The sequence below is a fragment of the Anopheles maculipalpis genome, chromosome 3RL, assembly GCF_943734695.1.
Source record: "Anopheles maculipalpis chromosome 3RL, idAnoMacuDA_375_x, whole genome shotgun sequence".
NCBI classification, from domain to species: Eukaryota; Metazoa; Arthropoda; class Insecta; order Diptera; family Culicidae; genus Anopheles; species Anopheles maculipalpis.
Genome location: NC_064872.1, coordinates 70,853,686 through 70,875,119, shown reverse-complemented (window position 1 = coordinate 70,875,119; position 21,434 = coordinate 70,853,686). Strand labels below are relative to the sequence as shown.

General features: G+C 45.0%; 1 protein-coding gene across 1 annotated transcript; it reads left to right on the top strand.

Moving 5' to 3' along the window:
* Window positions 1–8,830: 8,830 nt before the first annotated feature.
* Window positions 8,831–20,463, top strand: LOC126561758 (palmitoleoyl-protein carboxylesterase NOTUM). Its single transcript, XM_050218067.1, has 5 exons — window positions 8,831–8,909; window positions 18,113–18,536; window positions 18,619–18,915; window positions 19,062–19,268; window positions 19,349–20,463. The coding sequence occupies exons 1-5, from the start codon at window positions 8,865–8,867 to the stop codon at window positions 20,461–20,463; spliced, it is 2,088 nt and encodes a 695-aa protein (XP_050074024.1). The 5' UTR covers window positions 8,831–8,864.
* Window positions 20,464–21,434: the final 971 nt, after the last annotated feature.

Sequence of the window (21,434 nt, the reverse complement as noted above, 5' to 3'; positions counted from 1 at the left end):
AACGAGTGAGAGCGCAGCCACGGTTCATGCTGGTATCGGAACGAATAAATAAGGTATAAATTCAACGGGGCACACGCCATTTTCAAGATCAAAGGAAAACTAGCCGACGGGGGCAACAATTCACTGCCGCTTCTCATGCTTGCTTGCTCCTACCGCGAAACTCGACCGAATGTCGAGAACTCCGACCCATCCACGACCCGGTGTGGAAGTGGAACGGAACGAAACCGAATCGGAAGCCTTTGGTCGGCTACTGATGGACGGGGTGATACTCCCATTAGGAGAAGTCCAGCACAACTTGGGACTGGATTTGGTGTCAGCTGGTGTTCGGAACTGCTGGAGTCGCGTTGGCTAGTGATGATTGGATTGGATTGGTTGGAGAGAGCCAGGAGAGAATTTTTCCAACGATTGTGGGTGAACAAAATGGAAGCGTTGAAGAAACGTTTTGATGACACATAATTAGTTAGTGGAAAATGAGAAATTTTCACGAAAAATTACCAAAGCTTGTATGGGAAATGTGATGTTCTCACGATGGTTATGCGGTGGAGTCAGTGTGCGTCATCGATCAAAAATGTATGACGCCATCGTGCCCATTTCCGCCATCAAGATAACGAACGTCCAGCACCATAATTGCTCCACATAATTGGTGTTTTGCCGTTGCTCTGCCTCCTCCCCTTTGGCAAGTCACAGCACTCGCCATCAAACGACGTCAATTATCACCGGAAATCGGACCCAGAAGAAAAACGAAAACTTTGATTTAAGAATTTCTCCACACCGGAAAACGTCCAACATACCGACCCGACACTTGGGTGTACCAGTCCGGGTGCGTCGGGTGCGCTGGAAGGGAGGTGGCAAACTATTTGTGTTGGCATGCGTGGAATGTGCTAAGCGTCGCTTCCGACACGCCACACCAGCGTTAAGCGCCACCAGTGCGCTACCCGTACGGCGGAAGGGCATGTAATTGACGATTGATCAATCGAACGATCGGGAGCGTTGAGGCGGTTCACGGACCATTTTTCTCTAGCATACGATGACGCGCCACGAAGTTTCCTTCTCTTGGTTGGTCTTGGTTGAGCAAATTGGCCGCACCGACGCTTTTGCGTTCGAGCAATTATCGTGCCCTTTCGAGCAAATGGAGATACAACGTGCTGAAGATCGGTTCGACGGAGGGTACTCTCGGGCAGGAGGTGATGAAGTGTGATGTTGTTGTTTTTGGTGGGATGTGCCGGTTAATTCGTAATATCCTCTTTTTCGGTGTTAAGGCAGCGCTAACGAGGCCTGTTGGGCACCTTCCGATTCAGGAACATGCCGATCTGATGGATCGGTAAGGCACGCGGATCGATCGGAAGTTGTAATGTGAAATAAATAATCATGCGCCCCCTTTTTTTGATCAACGTTTTTCGGTGGTCTTCGGCGGATATCCAATTAACATTCTTGGGTAATAGAAATATTTGGCGTCATTGTAAAATATGCAGAATTTTTTTTGTACTTGTGTATATAAGTGAATAGTAAGTACTTACTGTTACACTTTGGTTAGTTCAGACATAATAACTACAACTATGATAAATATTATTGGCTTAAAACAGAAACAGAAACAGAAAAGAATGCACATAACTCTCAGAATATAAAAGAAAATTAGAAACACCATAATGACATCAGAAAAACGGCAAAACACAATGCGAAATGATAAAAAATGAAATAATAAAACATGAATAAATATGAGAAACTTCACAGTAAAGCAATGAAAATGGATGAAAGTTTATGGAAAAGCACTCTTCAAACAAGTAAGCATGTAAGTTTAAAATTTTATTAAACATATGACATTTTTCACGTACGATAGAAATAGCATGATAGCGATAGCATGATAGAAATTATCAACCAACTAACGTCAAATGGAAAATGAGACTATTTAGGAAATAAAAAAAGAAACAACATTGATAACAAAATAAGGAAAGGTACATAAAAAAACCATAAACGGAGAAAAGCGTAAAATCATTTCTCCACGACTCGTCTACAGGAAGAAGGAAAGTGAACGAACCAAACAAAAAAAATTATGAAGAGAAAAAAACTAAACTGAAACAGACCTAAAGAGAAGGAGAGTCAAATGAGATGAAAAGGAGAGAATCAAAAACGAAACGATAGGAAATGAAAAATGCACAAAACGATCTGAAGAAAATATATCTAAAGAGACAGAGAGATAGAGCGAGATCGAGAAGAAAATGAGAGAAGAGAACGAGTTGGCGGTGTAGAGTAAAAAAAAAAAGGAAAACAACGCACGAACAAAAAAAAAGGTGAGCGATTTAGTACAGCTGTTGTTGGCGGCGGTTTTTCTTTCATCCTGTCAGTCTATTGTTTCCGTATCAAAAGACCACTATTATGTAAACAACGGAGCCGTTTGAAGTTTGCCGCCACGATACAGGAGAGTACGAAAAAAAAAAATAATACAGAACGAGTCAGCCGACACGCACGCACGTCCGTGGGATGGTTAGGATGCCTTGAGTGGGAGTGGGGTGCAGATGATGAGGAACGCGAGGCAGGAGGAACACGGCAGGAACTGGAAGGACGGACTCATTTTTCGTCTCATTTATACAATATTTCTATTTCATTTTAACGACCTGTTTTGTATTTCGGCGCACTTCCCCGGTCTCACCATCCCCATTGCCGCCCCACAGCCTGAATCCCACCCCACTATTGATTGCTCTCGTTTTGGTCCGATGAGATGTGTGTGTGTGTGTGTGTGTGTGTCGATATTTAGGTTTTTTTCTTGGTTTTGTGTTATCTGTACGCGTTTTCGAGGTGGGCAACCGGTCACAAGATATTCCTGAGGCCTGCCGAACCCGGGAGGCTTTGGTGGATGCTGCCGATCGCACGCCAATGGCTTCCAAATAGCATGTCAAACGAGAAGATGAAGTGTTAGAAATGCGGCAAAATATTAACCAAAATAACGATGAGCTTAACGTTTTAAGGTGGGTCCGCGACGAGTCGGACCCAAACAGGAAACCATTTAAGCGACCGAGCTTTAGCTTTAAAATATGACTGCAGCGCGATGAGTATGTTTAATAAATTGGATAAGAGGTGCAGAATAAATTGCACCTTAATAGGAACACTCTTTCCAGGTTACTTGCACCGACACCACAAAGCCTTCTCCGCACACGGGCAACAGTGATGATCATTCGTCCCTGTCACCTTGGTTGCGTAGCCTGTGGTGCCCGCAGCAATCTTACCACGTGTTACTGGCGACACGAAGGCCACACGGGATGGTATGGTGATTTTGAAGCTCCAAGCGCTGCCGGCACCATCCTGGCGGCACAACCACAAGGAGCATAAATTAAATCGTAAAACTAGTAGTTGATTGTATATTCATCAAGCTACTTTATGCGGCCGCGATAAACTTGACGCGATGACTCTCGCCCCGAAGAGACGCCACCGGTTGCAAGGAGAAAGAGACATAAGGCGACAAGCTTTACAGTAATCCTCTAACGAAAGAAAAACAACATCCCACCTGGTGGAGTCCTACCATGAGCTTTATTTTTTTGTTGTGGAGGGGAGAATCTTGGCTTCCATTTTGCGGCACCAGACGCGGACACAAGGTGCAGCTTTTAAAAGCGGTGAGTGAGGGATTATTAGCATCGTTTGCGTTAGTCTGATGGGGTCTAACTGGGAGTGAAAGCGGCCAAGTGGGAAGGGTAGAATTATAATCTTCGGTAGTCAAAGTCTTTTCCCTTCGCACATCACACCGAACCGCCGAGCCGCTAGATTTAAATGAAAATTACATTAAAAACGCATTACAACGCGGGATTATAGCTCGGCTAGATAGGCAGTTTCTAAAGCGGAATGGAATTAAAAATAATAATAAAAAATAACCAGCACACACACACACAGTCTCTGTCGAGTCAGCTAGATTTGATGAGAATATTTATGTGAACAATGTCTCGAGTAATGGCCAGTATTGGATAAGCAGACGACAATTCGAAGGCGTTAGCGGTAACGAGAGCTTCAGGAGCAGGGCAAGAAATGTCCATTGTGTCCAATAAGGGGTTTCCCCAATTTGCTTAAAATTGACAACATCATTTGTTGCATCATGTATGTGTATGACCGTTAGATCACCCAAAATACTAAGAAGCCAAAATACTAAGAGTGAATATTCACCATAGTTTTGTCAAATAATGTGGAATATGTTGTGTTATGTTTACAATCTCTTTTATGGGCGAGTAAAGGACTAGGTAGTAGACTTGAGATTTTTTTTTAGAGACATAGCTTTATACTACAATTTATTACTATTTATTTTTTTCAGCTTGACTACGCATCGTCTTAAACGGCCTCTTGGCACCTGCGAGGTCGTTTCGAGCATCAGCTGTCTTACTGGAGTTAATGATACTTTTACATTAATTTTTATCTAGTCATCCAGCTATTGTAAGCAATATAAAAATACACATCTTATCATTATTTTCAAACTGGTCTACTCAAATGCCATAGAGTAATCTTAAAATCTTCTGCCAACGTAAAGAAGTGAATAAATAAATAAGCAAATAATTTATTAATTTTTATTTATTATTAAGTATGACGGCCCGTTGCCGTATTGTTCGATAAACAAATAATACGTAACTTTAAATCGTCAAACTAAACTAGGTAGATCAATCGTTGATTGATTTGTCGATTGAAACAAAAATTGACTCTGAAAGAAAGAAAGCCAGAACTCTTCAAGAAAGCCTTGCGCTTCAGCCATTTTCAGTAGAGGGTCATTGGAGCTTAATTTCTTTAAAGAAGTCTTAAAATCCTACTATGAGCCGTCTATGATCGACTGGGCCCGTGTAATATGAACTGTGCCACCATTCTTCTTTTTCAAGCTTTACCCTAGTTCAAGACGCGGGGCCAAGGAAGACGACAAAAAAAAATAAGCGTAACCTTAGGTTGAGCCGATTCTATTCTATGAATTAAATATTTTTGTGATGGAAATCATTAAATTGATCCTTAAAATCTTTGCAAACACGTTACATAAAGTCTAGTGTACGGAAGGCCTCTAAGATCATCAGCTCATAGTGGACTGGGAGTTTAAGCTTTCAGTCCAAGAGCATGCTTTAAATAAAAGTTTATCACAATCGGCGAAAACATACACTAGTTGGGGTGGGATTTGATTTCATCTCCGTTAGTTCCACCATCCTGCCGTGTGAAGACTGACACCGCGGTTGCTTCGGCCACCTGGATCGCCCCGATCTATCCGATACGATTCTGTCGTCTTCTATAAAATCCATATTCATTATATCAATATAAAAATATAATGAGCTCTACCCAATTGTATACTAAATAACTAAACACATCGTAGAGGTACTAGCAATATAACTGTCACGATTTGTTTCGCATTTCTTTTATGTTGAAGTCTGATCTCTTAAATGAAAATGTACCATTTTTCTTGAGGAACATAAATATTATCTTCTATATTGGATAGCTCGATTACCATTCCTACTGTCTCTGATGGAAAATCTGTTAAAAAATGCAATTCTACTAATACTAATAATAAATAATTCATTTATTTTTTTATTTTTATGCAGCAAGAATTTTACAAATCAACCGAGCACACCCGGAATATGGTGCCCTTTCACAGCTCGGAGAAGGAAATGTCTCCCAGCAAAGAGGAAAGGAGTATACTAATTTTAAGTTAATTGTAAGCAATACGGCCTGGCCGTCCCTTATGAATAAGAAAAAAAAAAGAATTTACCAAATATAATCTTAGCCTATGAAGAAGAAGATTCATGCAAACGCGTAACGGAACACGGTGATGCTGAAATTAAATAAATGATAAGACTCATGAAAGCCCCTAAACGCTCGTCTAAAAATGGTTTTTCTGGTCATTCATGATGTGGCGATCCATGTATCCGACTAGAAAGTGGAGAACAGTTGAACAGCCGTACGAAGTTTAAATTACAAACAATATTTTACATTCTTAGAGATTTTTTTACATGAGTAGTAGCGGTCCAACTGTCAGGACGATAACCGCTTCAGGCTCCTAAAAAATATTCAAACATTGCACTTGACTCCATATAAACTGTACGAAGGTTACCGTTGAACCCGCCAGTATGTTCATAAAATATTGGAATGCGAATATTTATGGGAAATTAAAACATTACCCGCAAGGCACGGGGTGTGCATTCCAATCCAGATCTCCTTGGTGACGATCGTAGCATTTTTCCCTAACTCTAGCCGTGTGGGCCAGGGAAACCCATTTCTCCCACTTTTCCCGACCGGGTGATCGGGACGTGTGAGATCACGGTGCATCGGTGCGCTCATTAGCAACAGGTTACGCGTTAGCACGAGGCGTACACGCGCGGTGTATTGCAAAGCGCGAATGCAACATGGATGGAACTGATTTTTCCCGCATACTCATGCCCTCCTCAGGAAGGCACCCTACCCGCTTCACAACCTTTTGGCCGCAGTGGTACCGGTTGCGGTACGTCTCAAACGATCGGTCCCGGGAATGGATATGATGGGCGATGAGGTTTAAATTTTTTAACGATGATCATCACCATTAATTAATATATATAAAATAGACATAAAGTGGGCTTTTTTATCATGCCGCCGGCGGGAGCGACTACGCTAGCGATCGTTCGTGCGGTGGCTGTGAAATGACTTCCCCTCCCCGTGTGCATGTGTGTGCCTGTGTATGTGTGTTGAAGGGGTTTAGCGAGAGTAATGCACGTTTGATGCATTGGCCGGCTATAAAGTACGTTCTACGACCGTCACCGAAGGCTGATCTTTCTTCTCCCTGGAGTGCACTAGCCGTGCTTTGTAGGTGCATTCGGTGCATTGCTTGCTGCTGTTGGCAAGCCATTTTGGAAAATAGTTTATCTCCCAGCTGATACATCCGTTGCGAAGGTTACAATGTGGAGATGCCTCACCCTCGATGGTTGGACGGTGCACGTATCGCGTACGTTAATTACTGTTCAGATTTGATCAGTTAAGCAAATTTATTGCTATTGGGTAGGCGAGACAGCCACGCCAGTGATTTTTTTTTTTGAGGCTTACAAAGTTGTATGTTATTTACTGAAGAAAAGGTTGTCACCCGATCCAGTGGGTGGGTATTAATAGCAAATTATAGTGATTGAGGACCGAGGACCCCTGGAAAGGTGACATCGAGATGGAGTAAATAAACAAATTAATTTATTGTAATGCATGTATTACATGAAGATAGTTATTTCGAGGTACTTCCCCTACGGCTTCGCGCCCAAATGTATTGGAAAGAGTAAATAAGCTTTGAAGTGGGCCTAACTTTAAAGCGTTAATTTTCATCGCAATCACCGGATTTTCCAACGGGATTTTCCAATACTTTTTGTACCTTTTTGTACCTTAATTCCCCAGGATTTTTGGGAATGGGTGTACCTGTTGAACTTTTTTTTCTTGTTAGCGTTTGCTTGTACCTGATGGAACGCTGAAGAATTATTCGAAAAAACCAACATGGGTGTACAAAACAAATGTCTCTTTCGTAAGTAAACTTTATCGGGTAATTACTTTTTGACACCTACTCATGGCTTCTTTTTGAAAGATAATTTTATGCTCGTTGGTTTATGCTCGTTGGAATCTGTTTTATTGATCTGCATTTACTATAAATAAAGCATTTTTTTTTAGTATGAAGTTGTCCCCGGTGAACGAAACACATCTATTAAAAAAAAGTTTAAAAAATCCTGTCAGACTGTCCCTCATGAATTACATAGTATATAATTTTGTTCTTGGATGAAAAATTATAATTTTAAACTCTGTTCAGTCTATTACCCTCTTCGAATATGTTGTCCAGTTCAAGTAACAATTCACTCCCGCTATGATCGTCTCTGCCTGCGAGAGAACGCGTGAGAGCTCAAGAGAGTAAAAGATGAGAGAGAGAGAGAGAGAGAGATCATCTCAAAACAAGCAGCATAGAACAGCATAAAAATGCGTTCCGAAAGCCGAGCATAAACGAACCGGACGGTACGCTCGCACACTTTCCAACCGTACGTCGTCCGGGTGAGATGTGAAGCTGTGCTGTTGCTGCTGCTGCCGTGTTTTCCAAACCGTTCAGATACAGCGCCAGTTTAGCGAGTCTAGGAGTGGAAAAAATAACAGAACGGCTAAGGCAAGGTGCGCGTACTTTAGAGTGTTTGAAGTTTTGAACAGCGTTGAAAAAGGTGTTAAGAAAAACATAAATCCTAACCAGAAGTTTTGTTGTTTAGCGAGCGGCCAAAACAAATCATACTGCAGCGAGTGTTTTAGCGTTTAGGTTGACCAGCCGCATACGTTTCGCGTTCCAAGTGGGAAAATTTCATTGCTCGCGATCGTCGTTATCGCGTTGCCCTTAAAGGCTGGTTCAGCAATCAAACGGACGGTGATGAGTGGATCGAAACGTGTCCGTTCCGTTGATCGTGCTGCCGGTAGAGTGAAGCTATTGCCGGTGGCAAGACAAAGTACAGCATCATAGCTGTGGTGAAGCTTAAAGGTGGTGCATGCATAAATTTAAAGGTGAAAAAATATTGTACCGAAAAAAAAACAGTGTGTGTGTGTGTGAGTGTGTGATTGTGAGTGTTCTTTCCTCGTTGTATTGTGTGCAGTATGAGAAAGAAAGTGTGGAAATGTAGTGTTCTTTCTACGAGAAACGAAGAAGCAACATAAATCCCCTCGTTCCCTAACAAGACGAAATGTAACAAAGTTTGGAAGAATCATTTAACAAGCATGAAGTGGATGTGCTTAAGTGAAGTAAAAAATACATTATTTTTGTAAAAGCAACAGTGAACAAAAGAAGAGTTATAAAATTGTTTGAGGTACAAGCATTAAACGGTGAATCTCGCCAGGAAAACATTCTACGCCGCCATAGATCGTAAGAGAAAAAAATACTCAACAAAACAATGGCGTTTCGATGTCGAAGGAACAACCACTGGACGGCACTGACGGTAAGTCTCCAACCACGTTGCACAACGTGCGCTCTTTTTGTTGTTTAATGCTACAGTTCGCGGAGCTGCTATTCCCTGACGCCGACCCATTTGCTTCAACAGGTGTGCAACGGTGTGATTGCGCTCAATTCACACCCACGTGGTAAAAGATGTTTTGCTATGTTCGATGTCGATAGCAAGCGAAGCAGCATAGCTCTATCAGAGGGGAATCGATAAGGAAGTTTAAAAAAAGATCAAACAAAACCGCCACCGCTAGTGTGACGAGTGGTTTTGAGTTTGGTGTGGTACAACAACAAGGCACACTTATTGAGGCTTCTTATCACACTTACCCAAATAATGCTGCAAACTGATCTGATCTGATTTGATTGGAGTGTGAATCGTCCTCAATTGTTCGATTCTTTCCGCTCTTTATTTTAAATTTTTTGGTTTTTGAATTTCAACCAGCAAAACATAGAAGCATAAAATTGCCAACATATTTCACCACACTCACACGTGGTTGACATCAGGCGGCTAGATCTTAACAGCTAGCTGTCTCGGTTCGTTGTTTTCCCGCTGCAAAACCATCTTCGGGGCACCTTCAACACCGACCCAATCTGTAGCCCTTTGAAAGGTTGAAAATGCCGCACCGGGCACACGCCGGGCACCGGGGTCTAGTCACTTATTACTAAATTATGTATAATTTCAGGTACAGTTTACTATCATTATTATATCATTAATGATGTTTCGCCGCTTTTTCACTGTGTCGGCGGCGGCATCGGCTCGTTGAGAATGCTCTGCCACCGTCACGCACAAAGGTGAACTGGAGGAAGGTAGGGACAGAGAAAAGGGAGTTAAGAAACGGGGTGGAAAATGCTCGTGCCGCGCGAAATCGGTCGCGGATTCGATTCCGCTGAAATAATTACCGATTTGTTGTGTTGCGGCGTCCACGGCGGCTGCCGGTTTTCACCTTTTCCCGCCATGAGGCGTTGTTGTTTTTTTTTTGCTCCCCTCTTCTGTTGTTCTCCTTCTGTTGTGGTGTTTTTTCTTTTCTCACCCCCTATCCCACTCCGTGATCCACATCAAACGGCCGGCCAGTTCGATTCATCTCATGCGGTTAGCCGTTAGACGAGGAAGAATTCATCCCTTGTGCGAGCGATCCATGAAATTGATCGATTGGAAAACGTGCTCCAACGAGACGAAGGGAGGGCAGTGACGGGAAAGTGTTGAGGGAAGGGTGGTGGGGCATAACGAGTAAGTAAAGGGAAGATGTGGTGGGCACGTGCGCGCACGCCACCGCAACGAGCTGCCGCTTGCGAAAAAAGAAAACAACACACCAACGGCGAGAGAACACAAAAAAAAAAAACACGGAGCGAAGGAATTGGAAAAATAAAACGAAAACCCTTTGATCTTTGGCCGGCGCTCGAGACAGGTACGGTGTGTGTGTGTGAGTGTGGAAAGTCCGGAGGCCCACCAGATCAAAAAGGGACCGCCACAACCATAGAGGGAGGCTGGAAAAACGGGGCACAACAATTGCACGAATGAGCGAGAGAGAGAGAGAAAGAGAGAGAGCATGCGCTAGTACAACCCGCGCTTTTGATCTCTCTTTCGCTATTCCGCCATTACACACCATCTGATCCCAGTGCTGGCACTGTTGCTGCCGCGCGATAATGTTCGCCCTCCGCCCAAGGTCTTCGTGTATCCCCAATTTTCTTCGTCTCCTACTGCCACATCTGTGGAGATCACGCCCTAGACGGATTATGATTAACGACAAGAGCGGCAGGATGTTTCAATTAAACTCGGCGGCGGTAGTGTGTGTCTGATCATTAGCGCTAGTTGACAACCGTTTCCCAATCGACGTACCTGGGTGAGGATCGCCGATCATATGACTATTGATGGCGCCTCGTCTAGTCCTACTTGTCAGGGTACGTATCTTGAAACAAACAAGAAAACAACAACAATCGCTGCGACCTCTTGGAGAAGGACGTTACCGTTAGCGGTTGTGTCGCAAATGTGTCTAGCCCCTTTACTCGTCGACAGATCTTCAACTTCGCCCATGAAACCGGAAACTTTACCAACAGAATGAACTTCCCTTCCCTACAAAGGGGATGTCCCCGAAGAATGGTGTCCCGTAGGTGCCACTATCTTGATATGCATCCGAAGTGGACGAGCAGAGGAAGCAACAAAAAACATCATTATCATCGTAAACACCGAGGGATGGGTTCCCCGGCAGAAAAGCTTCTTTGTCGGCATCGCGGTTTTTGATTACAAGATCGTGGTGGACTGACAACGCGCGTACGTCGGTACAACGATATCTACTTATGCGTGGTTCGGTTGACAGTGGACTTCTGTTTGGGGAGGCGTCTCAACTTGTGAAGTTGTGAGTTTGTGTGTTGTAATAGTGGAATGCGTGTTATTAGGGCATAGGCAAAACATTCTTGGGAGATGAGAATTAAGTGAGGTGGAATGTAGAAGAAGTTTCGCCTAAAGCTTCAGAAGATTCAGGAACTCTTCTATTAAATCTCAGATGTTGTATTGAACTATGAGATCAGAACCAAAGTAACTTACTGCTCGACAAGATCGAAAAGATCAAACATCTTCAAAGATGATTCAACCGTAGTGTCCTGCGTATTGTTTGATCCCTTTCGCTATGTACGTAAGTCAAAATATAATGTTTAGAATCTTAATTCTGGACATCAGAGGACTCTTTCATCATTTTAAGCATTTTCAAACTAACTACTGGCGTCGAAAGGCATGCTTTTTGCTAGGGAAAACCGTTGGTTCAAGATCCAAAAATGTGATCAAACCTTTATACCCAAGTTACTCTAGCTTCTCTTCATTATCCATTTTCGGACAATCTCGTCTAGTGTCCCCTACCATTCCGTGGCACACTTTGAAGTTGTTGGGTAACCAACAAATAGGCAATCCTTTGATACCGTTTCACTTGCTGCTTTGCTTTCAACCCGCACCAGTGCTAGATGAACATTCTTTGATGTTTTTTTCGTTTAATGTTCAATCTCGAGGATCAAACAGTTCTACCCCCGTACCGAGCGGGAGAACCGTTTTGGATGGACCGAGAATTCGTGTAAATAAAGCGCAACGGCGAATAAAAACATGCACCTTCTGGACATGCAGCTATGGCGTTTCGAGATGAAAGGGACAGCGTCTTCCCGGTCGCGAAACACCAACACCGCAGCCCCAGCATGCAGTCGGCAAAAAGGGCGGCTTTGATCTAATATCGCGCATCTGCACAAGCAAAATTTCCTCTACCTACCTAGGCCAGATCGCAAAAGGAAATCTCGCGCCCGGGACTCTATTCCAGGCTGGTGCTAACGAAACTGGCAGACATACCAAAGACACAAACGAGCCGCCCTAGGTTGGGCCTACCGGTTTCCCTGACAGCTATTAATTAAATGGAAAATTATTTAAATTACATTATAATTACCGACAGCTCTCAACCGGTGGGCCAATTATAAGACGATTAATCGCACGTTTGCGCACGCGTATCCCCTTTTTTTGCTGGTGGAGGGAGGCAATGGTAGACACTGGTGGGGCGGTGGTGGAGCAACAAATTGGTTGCACCAGATGCACTTGATTGTTTGCACTGAGCCGGTGCCGGTAGTATGGTAAATTGTGAGCTACGGCGAAGGTGAATACGTAAGTGGCGCTTAGAACGAAGCGGCAAAGCATGTAAAATGACCCTAAACAAACCAATTTACAATCGATTAAAATAATACCTCTTGGAAGGAATTACTTTTATTCCTACCTACCAAAACGCTCCTCAAGGGTTCTCCTTAAACTATTCTTAAAAGTCTGATCACTTAACGAAGCTTCGCACAACTTGAGTGGAAAATAGTTACTGAAGAGCACCAAGAAAAACTGCGTCTCAAGAAAACCGATTTGGCAAAAGGAAGATCCTTCCGGACATGGCTCCGGCATCGAAGCGAGCAGCCCTGCCAAAGGAAGATAACGCAAAGCGAACAGTGTCTGCACCTGTTGTTGTTGCGCCCTTTTTGCGGAACAGTGGCGGTGGCCGCCCGTTTTGCTTCATTTTTGTTATTGTCTTCGCTTCTCTTCTTGTGCTTGTGTGTGCATGCCTTGAACTTTGCCGCCAACATCAAACCGAACCAGATCGGTAGCGATGAGCTCGCCAAAGTACATCGAAATGCAAATGGTACGAGACGGCAACGAGTGTCGGCAATTTCATAAACAGAAAACGTGCTACTGCAGGGCGATCCACGGCGATCCTCAACGAGCTGGGCGTTGTGAGGTGTTAAATGGGGGAAGAGATCGAATGAGAGAAAGGGAGAGAGAGCATCACAGACACCCTGGAAGATTTGCTTGGAGTTCCGGGGAAGTTTTGTGGCCGTTCGCTAGCTTCCTGCCGCTGCCGAGTCATCATGGCGTGCCTGCAAATACAACCCGGACAGCCTAGAGGTGGAAAGATGCAAAAGTGCATCCTCGCCGCGCTAATATACGGTCAGGGTCGTGCAAATGTATGTAATTTACGTGCGCAATTTTAAGCCTTTACAATAAAGGCGGCAAACCAGCCAGGCATTTCGTGCTGCCGCCGTGCTGCGGTAACGGATCGTCCGGATACTAATCTCGTTACAAAACGTAACGATTGACTGCTGGGGGCGGGAGGGAAAAGAATCGTGTGGTAGGTGAGTCGAAAAGGGAAGCCTGACGGCGGGGAATTCGCCACCGAAATGTGTGCGCACTTGAGCGCTTTGTTAAGTTGGTGCTTAAGATGCTACGAATTCTTTTTGTGTTGTGCATTTTTGTAGCAGAGATATTCTTCAGCTATTAAGACAGACTGCTGTAAAGTGATGTAAGCTTTTTTAATTGTACGAAAGAATCATTCGGGTTCTATTGGCCAGATGCAGTTCCATTTGGTTAATTAAAGTTGGTCTATTTGATAAAATTTATTTTGATGTTAGAATGTATTTAATAACTGTTTAACCGATTTTTGAAAAGCAATACGGACGTCTCTTAAGAATTAGAAAAATATTTTTGTTTAAATGGCTCTGCTAAACAACGAGAATGACCCTTTTATTGTTTACTATAATCAACCTACGAAGCAAAAATGCTGATTTAACTCTAGGCTCTGGGAAATGCTGAGACTGGGCTCTGAATTGGTTTTGTTATATAAAATACATAGGTAAACTAGCGAACTTTACAGTAAAAATGTAGATGTTTGAACCAAGTTGAATCGTTGTTTTATAGAGCAAAAGCAAAACTTGTACATGAAGCAATTGTTGGGTTTATTGTTTAAAATTTTCTTAACAAAAGTTTGCATTTCATTATTAAAAATAAATACATGAAAAATGCCAGTTTTAAACGCTTCTTGATTAACTGTTTTTATTAAAAATTATTCATTTGTTCACGGATTATTCATTCACGGATAGTAGACTACGAACCTGATACCTAATGGTATGCACGGTTTTTTTCTTAAATTGAAATTTGATTCCTTTTTCAATCTATTTTAAAAGTGAACAGTTCATGTTGCCTACATTTAAATAAATATTATATCTTTTTACCAATCGATCGATCAATCGATCGTTCATGAGTGTGTGCATTCTAATTGGAATCAGACCGATCGATCTGCTTCATTTGCGTTCTGCCCAACTTCCTTCCCTCCCCCTCCCAAACATCGCACCACAACCCAGCCGCAAGCATACCGGCGTCTGGGCGCAAACGGATATAAATAAACTCATAATAGAAGACACGCACAAACACTCGCACCAGCAGGAGCGTCGGCATGTTTATCAGAAACCACGTGAGTGCGTTTAATGGTAGCGCTATCGATCTTGCAACACCAACAAAAACACTCTCGCACCACACACATACAGCAACGAGTGAGCGCGTTTCGCTTCCGTTTTAGCACCCAACTGTGCGCCGAGAAACGGTGGGGTGGATGAAAGATAACAAGGGCAATGGGTGGGGAACTGGGCGAACAGGTGAAAGACCCACCGAAAGACGAATAGCATTTCTTCTGGGAAGGGAATTCGCCGTTCAAAACAACAAACGCAAATGCATGCGTCGTCACGATGTCCAGCAGTGCGACACGGCAGCAGCAGTCATTTGCAGTGCCGCAGTCAGTACTTCGCAGCCTCCGAGCAGTGCTAAGGAAAAACAGCAACAACAAAACCATACCACTCCCCCCCCCCCCCCTCTGCCCAGATTGACCTGTGCAGTAAAAAGAAGGAACATTTTTCGTCCCCTCAATATCAACCCTCCATTCGCCAGGGGTTTCCTTCCCTTTCCCACCCTCACCCGAAGACTCAAAAACGGAACACGGATGGTAGTGGCCAGTTTTGTTCGTTTTCTTCTTCTTCCTTGGTTTCAGTTCGAAGCATCCTTCTTCCCCTCGCTCCCAACCCTGATACCACTCCCCCCCCCCCCCCACCATTCATTCCCCACAGGGGTCGGAACCGATGGGTGCGCGAGCGAGTGTTATTTTGTCGGTGATTTTTCTTTGATCTTCGGTTTGTTATGTTTCGGTTTCGGTACTGCTGCTGCTGCTGTTGCTCCCCTCCGGACTTCATGTTGTTCCTTTTTTCCCTCCCTTTTACTCCCCTACCTTCACCTCCCCCTCCTCCTTGACACCTTGCCGGAGGTGATTTTGGGCAGCACGCACAAGGGAACTCGAGCGAAACCGTTTCGATCAGTTTTCTGGCCCGCTTTTGACTCGCAAACTTACCCTCTCTTTCGGACTTCCTTTTTTTTTTTCGTGTGAGGCTTTGTTGGTTGAGTGGCGGTACGAAGTGAAGACTTCAATGTGCGGGCTCCATCCATCGCTCTGAAGATCTTGCGCGGGCTCGTGTCCAGGTGCACTCTGAAGCAATCGGCGATACTGAACGGGCTCTGGCTGGTTCCGGTAGATTAGGGTTAAGGTTAAGGTCTTCAGTGTGATGCATTCTGGGAAAGGATGACGATGCTGTTAAAGGCTTCTTGCTTGCAGTAAACTTTGGAAACTCTAAGGATGATCCGCTCCAAAGATCAGTGGGGATCGTAAAATGGTATACCATTGTGTTTCGAATATTATTATTCTCCAAAATCAATTAGCAAGGACACTATTCAGAACAACTTCTTCCTTTTCGATCAACTTTCTTATCTTAGTTTACCTTTACTATGTCCTGTATAGGGGAAGATGGTCCAGACAGGTTGCTGTAAGGCACACAAAAATAATTTTGATGTTTAGAATGAATTACTTCTAACAAGAAACTCTAGCAACAAGTCCAGGAAAGAAGCTTGAGGACAAGGATCTCAAGGAACATCTTCTAGAAAATTGTTTCCTTTGTTTTAAGGAAGTAGCAATTACTTCGTCGGCCCGATGGTGTAGATGACAGTGATGCCGGTCTTCCAACGGCAGGACCGGAGTGTGGATTGACTATCCTACTACGTGGCATCGGCAAGACTAATAAACCATTCGATGGCCGACGTGACTTTATAGGCTTACATTGTACTTTTGATCGTCAAGAATTTGAAACAAGGACTCGGTATGAAATGCTCCTTGGAACGTTTATTCGCTTCGAACAAATGCGATCAGAAATACGGCACAGAGATAGAGTTCGATCCGTAACGGAACCATGTATAAACAACATTGGAAGTTACTTAGTTATATCACTTGATGGTCCACGTTAACAAAGTCAGAATATCCAAAAAAAAAAAAAAGGGTAATAAGCGAGCAATCACTTCACAAGTCGACATGCCAGACACTTGGTAAACAGGAACTGGATAATCGGCACCGGTAGTCACATGTTTGTCTTCACTCAGATCGGCTGTACGCCCTGCTGCCTGCATCTCAGGTTGTCTCTTATGCTGCGAACTTGATTCGACATACATCTCGCAGTCAAAGCCTTCCGCAGCACGCACCGGATCAAACAAACGGTGGCGCACAAGCACACACACACACACGATCGTGCATTGTCGGTGGATTATTAATTGCCTGTCTGCCGATCGGCGATAGCGATTTATAAACACTGCGTAACCTCCCGCTGGCTTCAGGCAACTGTGCCGGTACAGTGTACGCACGTACCCGTGCAAAAACAACGCGCAAAGAGTTGTTTATTTTGATTTCTTTCACCACAACCATCACCGTGGACCTGGCAGAGAGGCTACACAGTTCGTCCGGCCGATCCGCGATCGTTGGTGATCGTCCGAAGCGAAGCCCGGGCCTCAAATCGATCTCGCGCCCGTTCTCGTCGATCGGCGGTACGGTGCGGTCCAATTTTCGATTCGAAGAGATTCGATTCTCGGATATTCGTTTTGTCTCTCCCCACCACTACCGCGAAGTTCCCAACCGCGGCACAAAAACGTGCAGCGGCCGGCACTTTTGATCGTGTGTGATGCCCACTAAAGGCCGTGGCCGCGTCGCGATCAGCAGGGGAGAGTAGATAAATTGGAGTGGCAAAGATAAGACCCGACCTGAACAGAGGTAAATTAATCGTTTGTTTATGTCCGGTCTACCGTCGCACGCTAGCCACACGCCCTCCCCATTCCTCACCATTCGTTTTCGGGCCCCCGTGCCGGTTGTGGCGTTCATTGTGCGCCCGCCGAGTGAAGATTGATTTATTGTCCAATGGCGTCTGCTACCGAAAAAAAGGGCAAGCAAAAAGCAAAACAGCTTACGGTAGTCGGATTAATTTCTTTCCCGTTTTGCTCGACTCGCTCCATCCTTGGAGCCGCGTGGAGGCTGTGGGGCCGTCTGCTTTGGGGAAGGAATTTTAGTGTTGCCAGTAGTAGTAGTGGTAGTAGCAACAGGCGCTGGATATGTCCTGCGGTTTTGTGTCGGTGTTTATTTTTTGTGTTTCGATCTTTCGCTTGTTATTTCAGCATTCATGTTGAGCCTGGCGTTTGTAGCAGACATGCCGGCACGGATTGATAGTCGTGCGTTTTCGTTTGTTCTGCACCGACCGGCCTGAGTGTCTGGCTGGTGAGTGCAGATGGTGTTTGGCCCCCTGGTAGGGAAATTGATGATTTTTCCATATCCGGTAAAGGTATTCTGTTTTGAGTGGAGATATGTGAGGAAACAAGATCAATGAATGATTATTTGAATGATACAATTCTATGTAAAAATGAACTTTATGTAAAATCAAATAATTTCCACAAATATTGTATTTGTTCTATAAAATTTAAAGTTCGTCGCTTTCTCGCGCATTGCAGTCTATTGTATGGTACACCGTTTTTAACGCTTCTCTTCAACTCTATCTCTTTCTCTATAGATAACAGTGTTGGTTTTTATCACCACATACACACTACCCACTGCACGGTGTCGTTCGGTCAATGTTAACTCACCGAACCATCCACACAGCCGACACCATCGATCAAACATTTCGATCGAAAGTAACTCGATCCAGCGGCTCGATGCGTCCGGTGGTCACCGGCAGCCAGGACACGGGACAGCAGGTTTCAACGGCATGTCCAACCAGCCACCGCTCCTTAAGCGAGTGTTTCTCTCGAACCGAACCGTTACATGTAACGATGGTTCCCAGGCTGGATTTTACCTACGCAAATCACCCGGTTCCCGTCGGTGGGTGGTGTTCTTCGAAGGTGGTTGGCATTGCTATGATCACAAATCGTGTCGAACGAGGTGGCTCAAGCAGCGCCATCTGATGACTTCCGTCCAGTGGCCAGAAACGCGAGATGGTGAGTGTCTTACAGGAAAGGAAGAAAAATCTTGTGAATCGTCATACTGAAGGATCCTTTTGTTTCATTCTCTTCCGACCAGTTGGTGGCCTCCTGTCCGCATTACCATCGGAGAATCCGTACTGGTACAACGCGAATCACGTGTTCGTTCCGTACTGTAGCAGCGATTCGTGGAGTGGCACTAAAATCCGCCCCGACACGCGCGATGGATTACGATTTATGGGCTCGCTCATCGTACGCCAGGTGATGTCCGATCTGGTGCCATTAGGGCTAGGACACTCGCAAGGTGCCGACCTCCTAATGGCTGGTTCATCTGCGGGAGGGTTGGGCGTGATGCTGAACCTCGACAAAGTGCGAACATTTCTACAGAACGAACGAGGTAAGTTGATTTTAGCAGCACTGGTCGCTGTTCACTGCTACAAAGAAGCGAAAATGTACGCCTAAATGTATGCAATGCACCGCACACGGTTCAAAAAGTCGATTGAATTTAAAATTATTTGTTTGCTTTTCTTGGTTGAAACAAAGGTCTCAAAGTAAGCGTACGTGGTGTTAGCGACTCGGGGTGGTTCCTGGACCGGGAACCATACACGCCCGGTGCAGTTGCTGCCTCGGAAGCCGTACGACAGGGCTGGAAAATGTGGGACGGTGCGTTACCGCAGGCTTGCGTTGCCGAACATACGAAGGAACCGTGGCGTTGTTACTTCGGTCATCGTCTTTACAACACTCTGAAATGTAAGTTGCTTTATCACTGATTTGTGTGAAAAAAAAAAAACAGTTACTTATATCCTATTTTTGTTTGTTTGTTTGTCTAGCTCCTCTGTTCGTGTTCCAGTGGCTGTTTGATGAGGCTCAGATGCGTGCAGATAGTGTTGGTGCACCGGTCACACCACAGCAATGGGACTACATACACGATATGGGTGGTGCGTTGCGTGAATCGCTCAACAACGTGTCGGCAGTGTTTGCTCCCTCGTGCATCGGCCATTCCGTGCTAACCAAGCGTGACTGGATGAAGATCAAGATCGACGACATCTCGCTAGCGGACGCGCTACGCTGCTGGGAGCAATCGAATGCGGACGAACGTCAGTCACAGTGGCGTTCGATCAATCGAAGTCCACAGAAACTGCACCGCAAACATAATGGTGGACGCAGGAAGAACAAGCAACAGCAGCAACAACAGAAACAGATCGGTTCGGTAAGCTTGGAATCTTCCTCCGAGCGGCCGCAACGTCCGAAGCTTACCAAAGAGGAACGAGAGCGGCGACGGCAGGAGCGACGCAAGCGCCAGAACCAGCGCAAACAAAACGGTCCTGGTAAGGCGAACCCAACCGAAACCACCGGCACCCAGCAGCTTGGTTTAACGAAAGTTCCTAAACTAGAACGAATGCCAAAAAATAGTACTACCAGCATGGTTAGCAACAAACCCACCACCATCAATCAACCGAAGCGCAACAACCATCGGCATCATCCGGCCCAACCGCACCAGGAACTGGCGATCGGTGTCCGAACGCCGGCGGTAGCTCTGTTGAACGAACCAACACCACCCACCCCACCCCACAAGCTGCGGAATCAGAACAAGAAGCGCCTGAACGGTCATCGGAATCGAAATCGTAAGGCACGCGGGGGTAACGGTGGAGGTGGCAGTGGAGGGCCGGGTGGCCGGAATCGGGCACCGCAGCCGGTGGACATTGCGGAACCAAAGAAGTGCTCGTTGCGACTGTTGGAGCGATGCAGCTGGCCCCAGTGTAATCACTCCTGTCCGACGCTCACCAACCCGCTGACCGGTGAGGAGATGAAGTTCCTGGAGCTGTTGGCCTCGTTCGGGCTCGACATGGATGCGGTCGCGACCGCACTCGGTGTCGACATGCAGACGCTCAACAACATGGACCATGCCGAGCTGGTTAATCTGCTCACGCAGCAGGTGACGTAGCCGTGCAAGCACGAGAGCTCATCCACCAAGGAGCTTAACAAAAAAATAAAGAAAACCAACCGCCGACCGATCGAAAAGTCGGCTTCATCATTCCAAAACAAGCCAAAAGATTGTACTTAAGCGTTAAGTGCCCATCCTATTAGCTGGGCCATCTCCAGCTGAGCTCAACCCTCGGCAGGTTGAGATGCACAGCTTCAGTGCTTCTGTTCATCCGTCCGACCCAGGCACCACTATCTTCACAGTTCGCTAGCACACCTTAAGCAAGATTGAAGGTGTACTAATCTTTCTTGTGAAGTATTTATTTGAGAGAGAGAGAGAGAGAGGAAGAGAGAGAGAGAGAGAGAGAGAGATGATTTTACAAAAGAAAACGATATTACAAAAAGAAAACGAAGCAAAAACAGGACACACAGTTCTCATCCGCCTGTGAATACTCACCCGAGCAGAAGAAGTGACAAGATGTACACATCAAGCTAAGCCCAGTATTCGTATAGTAGTAGTGTTGCAGTGTATGGAGCGCGTAATCCCTCCGATTAGGATGTAGGTAAAATTGGATATTTATTTGAGCATTGTGTGGAGTAGCTGTACATTTGCACCCGACAACGATCACTGCGAACCAGGACTAAGTTTTACTCCAGTGTAAATAAGAGCAGCTAGTTTAAGCTAAAGCTGAAAGGGAGCGCTAGTAATGTCCTGTTGAGTAGCGTAGTAGTGTGTAAGGTCCCGCCCCGAACGAAATGACTACCTCACCGAATGAATGAACGCGGCCCAAGAGTATGAATGAAAATGGAAAAGTGTCCAAGCTCCTCAGTATGTGTCGTACGTGTACGTGTGAATGCGTAAGTAAGAAGATAGGTTTAATCTGTATTATCTGTACCTGCGCTTAGTCATACGTTTTAGCAGCATCGTTTACAACCCCTCCGACACGTAGGAGAGAGTGTTTAAGGTGTCATTCATTTTTAAACACTCCAAAT